At 35.7% G+C, this 7,750-nt stretch overlaps 1 protein-coding gene across 1 annotated transcript; it reads right to left on the bottom strand.

Moving 5' to 3' along the window:
• Positions 1 to 238: 238 nt before the first annotated feature.
• LOC124227807 (olfactory receptor 1L1-like) lies at positions 239 to 1,198 on the bottom strand. The gene has a single exon (XM_046641744.1). It carries the CDS (start codon positions 1,193 to 1,195, stop codon positions 239 to 241), a length of 957 nt encoding a protein of 318 aa, XP_046497700.1. The 5' UTR covers positions 1,196 to 1,198.
• Between the last annotated feature and the right edge of the window lie 6,552 nt (positions 1,199 to 7,750).

Raw genomic sequence — 7,750 nt, 5'->3', positions numbered from 1 at the left:
TTTCCTGGAAATGTTGGATATAATAGAGTAAGGATAAAAGTAGGCAGAAAGATTTGGATAAAGCTCATTCTAACCAGCTAATGATGGATACTACTGGAGAAGATGTAGGAAATGTCAAGGAAAACATTATATTCAGTTAATATCTTCCCATCTCCCATGAAGAACCTTTACTGACTTTCCTCAATTGATCATAAACATCAAGACCTTGCTTCAGGGATTAGAGAATCTACAGAATTTCTCAAGATTTAGCATAAAACCCACGTAATTGAGGCTTTATCCTACCTATCAGCTTTCCCAAACCCTGCTTCATGTCTTTGTTTCTCAGACTGTAGACAAAAGGGTTCAACATGGGAGTTAATATAGTGTAGATGACTGTTGCTATCCAGTCCTTGACGTTATTGCTGGTCAGAGGCTGAAGGTAGACATAGGTAACACTCCCATAAAACAGAATCACCACGGTAAGATGGGAACCACAGGTAGAGAAGACCTTGTACTTCCCAGCAGCTGAAGGGATTTTCAGAACAGTGGTGAAGATTCTCAGATAAGAAATAATGATGCACATAAAGGGGACCATTATGACAAATGGTCCTTCTGTCTTTATCACTATCTCATTGACAAATGTAGATGAACAGGACAACTTCAGCACTGGGTTGAGATCACAGAAGAAGTGATGGATAACGCTGGAGGCACAGAAGGTGAGTTGGTTCATCAAGTGGACATGGAGGAGTGAGTGAAGAAATGGGATGAAGAAGGAGATTACCAGTAGAAGGACACAGCATTTATAGCTCATGATGGTGATGTAATGAAAGGGGTTGCATATGGCCACATAGCGGTCAATGGCCATGGCCCCTAGGAGGTAACTATCTACATTACCAAAGAACAGGAAGAAATACATCTGGCTCAGGCACTCACTATAGAGGATGGTTTTTGCCTCTGATAAAAAGTTTGTCAGCATCTTTGGAATAATAACTGTTGTATAACAAATATCAACAAAAGACAGGACACTCAGAAAGAAATACATGGGTGTCTGTAGGTGAACGTCTAAATAGATGGACAGCATGATGATCAGGTTTCCCATTAGAGTGACCAGGTAGATGATTAGAAATAGGACAAAGAGAGGCTTCTGATGCTCAGGCCTAGAGGAGAGCCCTAGTAAGATGAATTCAGAAGGTCTTGTTTGGTTGTTCCATCTCATAGTTTTGATTTTTCTTAAAGATAAATAAAATATATATTAATAGACTCTTCTATCTTTGGGAGCTTGTGTTTTCCAAGCATCTTTAAACCTTATTCTCCCAATGAGCTTTGGAAATATAATATTTATGTGTACTGATGCTTTCCTCAATTAATGTGGAGAATTTAGGGTGAAATTTATTTCTCAATTCCCCTTTTATTTCTGAGCTACTTAAAGACAATGGGAAAATAGATTATAGAACGAGTAGTGAGATCAGAGAAAGAAATGGACATAGATAGAAAGAGACTTCCCTTTTCTATTATCTGGCATTCTGTTAGATAATCAGATTCTGACTTATGGTTCAGGGTAATATGGCTTAGGCACAGATTGTGGAATGGCCTTTTATTATATAAATTCAGGTATTTCAGTGGATAAGTTTGTCAGGATAATTACTTACAAACTTTTGAATCATCAGCTTCTTGAATTATTTTGCTTTCCTTCCTAATATTTATCCTGGAATCTAGACACTGAATTCTGATATTAACACACAATCTTTTCTTTCCCGTCATTGTGATAAATATATCCTTTCTGCCCCAGTGAATTATTATTCAGAAAGGAAGAAAAGATGCAAACAGAGACACAGATAAAACATGGCATGGATGGAGCCCTTTTCTTACTTTTAAACACATCCTAGCCTAGGTCCCCAACTTGTGGGTTCTAATATCATTCTGAGCATATATGTACAAGTGTGTTTTCTTGATAAGTGTGAATTTTTCCCTATAACCATCTCAACCATAGATAAAGCTTCCCAGGACTTACCAGATCATTGACAAACACTCTCTTCTTCTTGGATCTGAAAGGTTCCTCCCAGACACTGCAGACCTCTCCTCATCTGATGAAACTGACATACTCTGTGCCTTTGTCCTCTGCTTTGTCCTCAAATCACTGGAGCTCAGTTGGGAAAATCAGTAGAAAACAACCATTTTTTTCCATTATGAATGGTATTCCTCTAAGGAACCAAGAGAATATCTCATGCTTTCTTCTCCTTCAAGTAACTCTGTCTCTCTCCATGTTTCCAAAAATTCCGTGCAATGCCTGGACATTTCTGGAAAAGGAAAAAATCAACAAAATGAAAAGTCAATGTATGTAATGGAAGAAAATATTTGCAAACCATGTATCTGATAATGGGGTTAATATCAAAAATATATAAGGAACTCATACAACTTAATAACACAACCCAATTAAAAAATCAGCAAGGGATTTGAATAGCCATTTCTCCAAAGGAGACATAAAAATACCCAACAGGCATATGAAAAAGTGCTCTACTCCACTAATTATTTGCAAATCAAAACCACAATGAGATATCACCTCACCCTAGTTAGAATGTCTATTATCCCAAAGATAAAGGATAATGAGTGCTGGTGAGAATGTGGAGAAAAAGGAACCCTAGTACACTTTTGGTTGGAGTGTATATTGGTATAGTCACTATGAATATGGAGGAGGAGGTTCCTCAAAACATTAAAAATAAAAATACCATAAGATTCAGCAATCTCATTTCTGAGTATACAGCCAAAGGAAGTGAAATCAGGATCTCCAAGAGATAATGTACTCTCATATTCATTTCAGCATTATTCACAATAGCCAAGATGTGAAAACAAACTAAATGTACATTGATGGATGAGTGGAGAAAGAAAATATGATGTGATCACTCTAATACGTATAAGTTTAAGTTGGATGCTGTATTTTCCTATGTCCCTTCTTGTCTGCTCCCTTATTGTACTTTATATTTGTGCTTAAAACTTTCTTTAGTGTTCTCAAAATAGTTGGCCTAGGTCACAAACATGAATAGCAGTGGAAGACATAGAAAGATGGAGAGTTTTGATGGGAGATGGGAGGGAGTGGTATTTTCTCTGAGACCATACTTACAAGAAAAATATATTTATAAGATATAATGGGGAATTTGGCATATGCTAGGAGATAATTGGTATTTCAAAATGAAAACATTGTCAGAATCCCAAGAAATTGACCCTATATGGTTGGAGCAGAAAGAAGGGGAATATTCCTGAAGTAGCAGGACACTGAGTTCCCATATAGAAGACAGTGTAGTCTATTAGATAAATTCAAATGAGGCGGATATTGTGACTTAGTTTCAGCTCATTTTCTCCAAATTGCAGGAATGCAGGATAGAACTGATTCCTTTTTTTAGTTTCAGTCATCACATATAAAGTAGTGCTAATAAAACTTCCTCATTTGTAACTGCACTTCTCTTTTGTTTACCTGACACTTGAAACTCTGCTTTATCATGTATCCTCACTAGAATGGAAGTTCCATTAGGGACATAATTATTTTTCACTGGTGTATCCTTAACGGCCATCAGAATGCTTTACATACAATTGGTGATCAATCAAAAAATTGTATGGGTGAATGAATTGTCTAGTGTTGAACTAAGTAGGTTCTCAGGTAAGTGAGAGTTTCCTTTCCCCTAATTTTTAAGAGTATCTTGAGCATGAGTGGTTGAATAATATCCTCACAACAAACTCTTTATCCTTCACACGAATAGATTCCTTCACGGATTAGTAAGAGAAAAATTGAGAAGTTGGAGAAATATATTTTTACAACTCCAATTAGCATAGTGATAGGAAAGTGTTGCTGTTGGTGGTTAAGAACATAGATTTGATTTCAAACAAACTAGGAACTCAATCTTAGTTAAAATACTTTAAGACAGTGGAGAAACTCAGTTATCTACTTTTGAAGTATTTCAACAGGAATAGCAAATTTTATGTGATGTTTCCTATGTATAAAGCCTTGTTTTAATAATTTACATAATCTCATGTATTACCTATTAACAACTCATAAGGTATAGACTATTATTATCCCCATTTACTGATTAGAAAACTGAGGTTAAGATATTTGCCTATGATCACACAGTTGGTAAGTAGTGGAGCTGGGATTACGGCTTCACAGTCTGCTGGTGTAAACACCAAGCTACATTGCCTTTCAGAGTACTAACCCAAAAGTGCTATTGAGAGCTTAAAATGAACAAAGCAAGTAATATCTAGCATTGTGACTGTCAGGTAATCACCATTCAATACATATTAACTAGTATTTTATAATCATTGCCTTCCCATATTACTCAGAGACTTTTCTGTCCTTAAGGAATGTGTCCCCTTTTCTCTTGGTCAACTTAGAAAATGTCATAAACCAAATCTTCTTGTTTAGCATCCATCCTTTGTGGGCCTGATGCTCAGTCCTCACTTTAGTTGGCCTGAGCCCTGAGCTCCTCTCTGGATGCCTTGACCAGAGGGGTGCTTGGACTCAAAGTGAGTCTCACTATGTGGAAATTACAGCCTAGTCTTACAGACACCCTCAGCTTGGAGCAGAGTTCTTTGATTTCTTCACAGTTTTCACAATTGCTGCATCTCATGATCTACAACTTGAGGAAACAATAGTTGTAAATTATTCCCTTACAGCCCTCCAGTCCCCAGGGGTCTAAGCCATATTCATTAACATATTGAGGGTTGATTTTGGATTACTTGACAAGTCATCTAGAACAGTAGTCATTAAACTGGCATAATAGATATATTAATTTAAAAGGAAATAAAGTCCTATGGAATCTCTGAGTTAATATGTTTTATTATACAGTTAGTAGCGTATGTATGAAGAGAAAAACTGCAAACCTTAATAAATTTACTAATATACCATTTTAACTCTGAAACTATGATACACATGCAAATTAAACTCAGGCCAAGTGTTGTAGATGCATTTCCAATAAGAACACTAATTAAGAGATATATGATATCGTTTAAGTGAAACTAAATCAATAGTGTCGGCATTAGTAGTGGGGATTTTGAATTGAAGTCTAATTCTGAACTTAATCACTTCCTGGTTTTTAACTTTCCCAATACATTAAATGCAGATAAATATTTTATATTCAATGAAATGATATTAAGAATTTCAAGTCTTTGTTTACTATTTTCACACAATAAAACCAAATTCTTAGCCCAAAATTTTCTAGTATTCAATCACATAAGACCAATTTTAATGAATGCCAATTGACAACTTTTAGAAGAAGGTAGGTCTGAGTTGCACTATTACACAAATTCTCATTAAATAATATCCAATCCAATTATTTCTGAAATCAGTAATAGGAAAATTGTATTTCAATGTATGTTTATTTAGGGAAGATATTGAAAAACACTCTTCATTTCAACTTTGGAATTTCCTCGTAGACTCTTTTTTTTTTTGAGGAAGATTAGCCCTGAGCTAACTACTGCCAATTCTCCTCTTTTTGCTGAGGAAGACTGGCCCTGAGCTACATCCATGCCCATCTTCCTCCACTTTGTATGTGGGATGGCTACCACAGCATGGTTTGCCAAGCAGTGCCATGTCCACACCCGGGATCCGAATTGGCGAACCCTGGGCCACTGAAGCAGAACATGTGAACTTAACCACTGTACCACCAGGCCGGCCCCTCCTGGTATACACTTTAATGGAATGAATATGTATTGGAAATGGTGATTTCAAAAATGAACTCATAAATCAATATCTTACAATTGTTGTCTTTTAATATACAAACTAGAAAACATCTTTTTCTTTGTCAATAAGATAATAAGTTCAGAAAAGTAAAAACAGTGAGTTAATTTCTGCCATACTAAATAATTTTCTTAATTTTTTATCAAAGTTGTAATGTCTTACAAAAAATTGACATAAGAATATATTTTACAAATTATGTTTTAATCATAACAGTTTATACTTTAAACTTAAATTGTTCTACAGATATCATGAAGATCGTTGAACAATTATTTCAAGTTTACTTTGGGATAAGATTTTTTTTTCTATTGCAGTAACATAGGTTTATAACATTATGTAAATTTCAGGTGTACATTGTTATATATTTCAATTTCTGTGTAGATTGCGTTGTGTTCACCAGCCAAAGACTAATTACAATCCATCACCATGCCCATGTGCCTAACTGCCTCTTTTGCCCTCCTTCCTCAACCCTTCTCTTCTGGTAACCACCAATCCAGTCTCTGTTTCTATATGTTTGTTTGTCATTGTTTTTGCTTTCTACTTATGAGTGAGATCATATGGAATTTGACTTTCTCCCTATGACTTATTTCACCGAGTCTAACACCCTCAATGTCCATCCATGTTGTCACTAATGGCTGGATTTCATCAATTCCTATGGCTGAGTAGTGTTCCATTGTGTAATATACTACATCTTCTTTATCCATTCGTCCCTTGATGGGCACCTAGGTTGCTTCCAAGTCTTGGCTATTGTGAATATTGCTGCAATGAACATAGGGGTGTGTGTATCTTTAAGCATTCCTGTTTTCATGTTCTTTGGATAAATACTCAGCAGTAGAATAGCTGGATGATAAGGTAGATCTATTCTTAATTTTTAAGGAATTTCCATAGTGTTTTCCACAGTGGCTGCACCAGTTTGCACTCCCACCAGCAGTATATGAGGGTTCACTTCTGTCTACATCCTCTCCAATGCTTATTATTTCCTGTCTTGTTAATTATAGCCATTCTGACAGGAGTGAGGCGATATCTCATTGTAGTTTTGATTTTCATTTACTTGATAGTTAATGATGTTTAACATCTTCTCAGGTGCCTCTTGGCCATCTGTATATCTTTGGAGAAATGTCTGTTCAAATCTTTTGCCCATTTTTTAATTGGGTTGTTAGATTTTGTTGTTGAGATGTGTGAATTCTTTGTATATTTTGGATATTAACCCCTTATCAGATATATGGTTTGCAAATATCTTCTCCCAATTGTTAGGCTGCCTTTCATCTTATTGAGTGTTTCCTTTGCTGTGAAGCAGCTGTTTAGTTTGATGTAGTCCTATTTGTTTCTTTTTTACATTTCTCTTGCCGGTCACACATGGTACTGGACAATATGCTTCTAAGACTGATTTTGAGGAGCATAATGCTTACATTTTCTTCTAAAAGTTTAATGATTCCAGGTCTTAAATCTTTAATCCACTTTGAGGTAATTTTTGTGTATAGTGTAAGATAATGTTTGACTTTCATTAATTTGCATGTAGTTGTCCAATTTGACCAACACCATTTATTGAAGAGGCTTTCCTTTCTGCATTGTATTTTCTTGGCTCCCTTGTTGACAATTAGCTGTCCATAGATGTGTGGGTTTACTTCTGGCCTCTTGATTCTGTTCCATTGATCTGTGTGTCTGTTTTTGTGCCAGTACCATGCTGTTTTGGTTACTATAGGTTTGCAGTATAGTTTGAAATCAGAGAGTGTGATACTTCCAGCTATGTTCTTTTTTCCTCAGGATTCCTTTAGCTATTAACGTCCTCTTATTGTTCCATATAAATGTTTTGATTCTTTGTTCTATGTCTGTGAAAATCGTTGTTGGAACTTTGATAGAGATTGCATTGAATCTGTAGATAACTTTAGGAAATATGGACACTTTAACTATGTTAATTCTTCCAATCCAAGATCACGAAATATCTTTCCATTGCTGTGTGTTCTCTTCAATTCCTTTTATCAATGCTTTATAGTTTTTATTGTACAGATCTTTCACCTCTTTGGTGAAGTCTATTCCTAGATATTTTAT

The sequence above is a fragment of the Equus quagga genome, chromosome 1, assembly GCF_021613505.1.
Source record: "Equus quagga isolate Etosha38 chromosome 1, UCLA_HA_Equagga_1.0, whole genome shotgun sequence".
Lineage (NCBI taxonomy): Eukaryota > Metazoa > Chordata > Mammalia > Perissodactyla > Equidae > Equus > Equus quagga.
The sequence above is the reverse complement of the archived record's forward strand: the minus strand, read 5'-3'. Positions and strand labels throughout refer to the sequence as shown.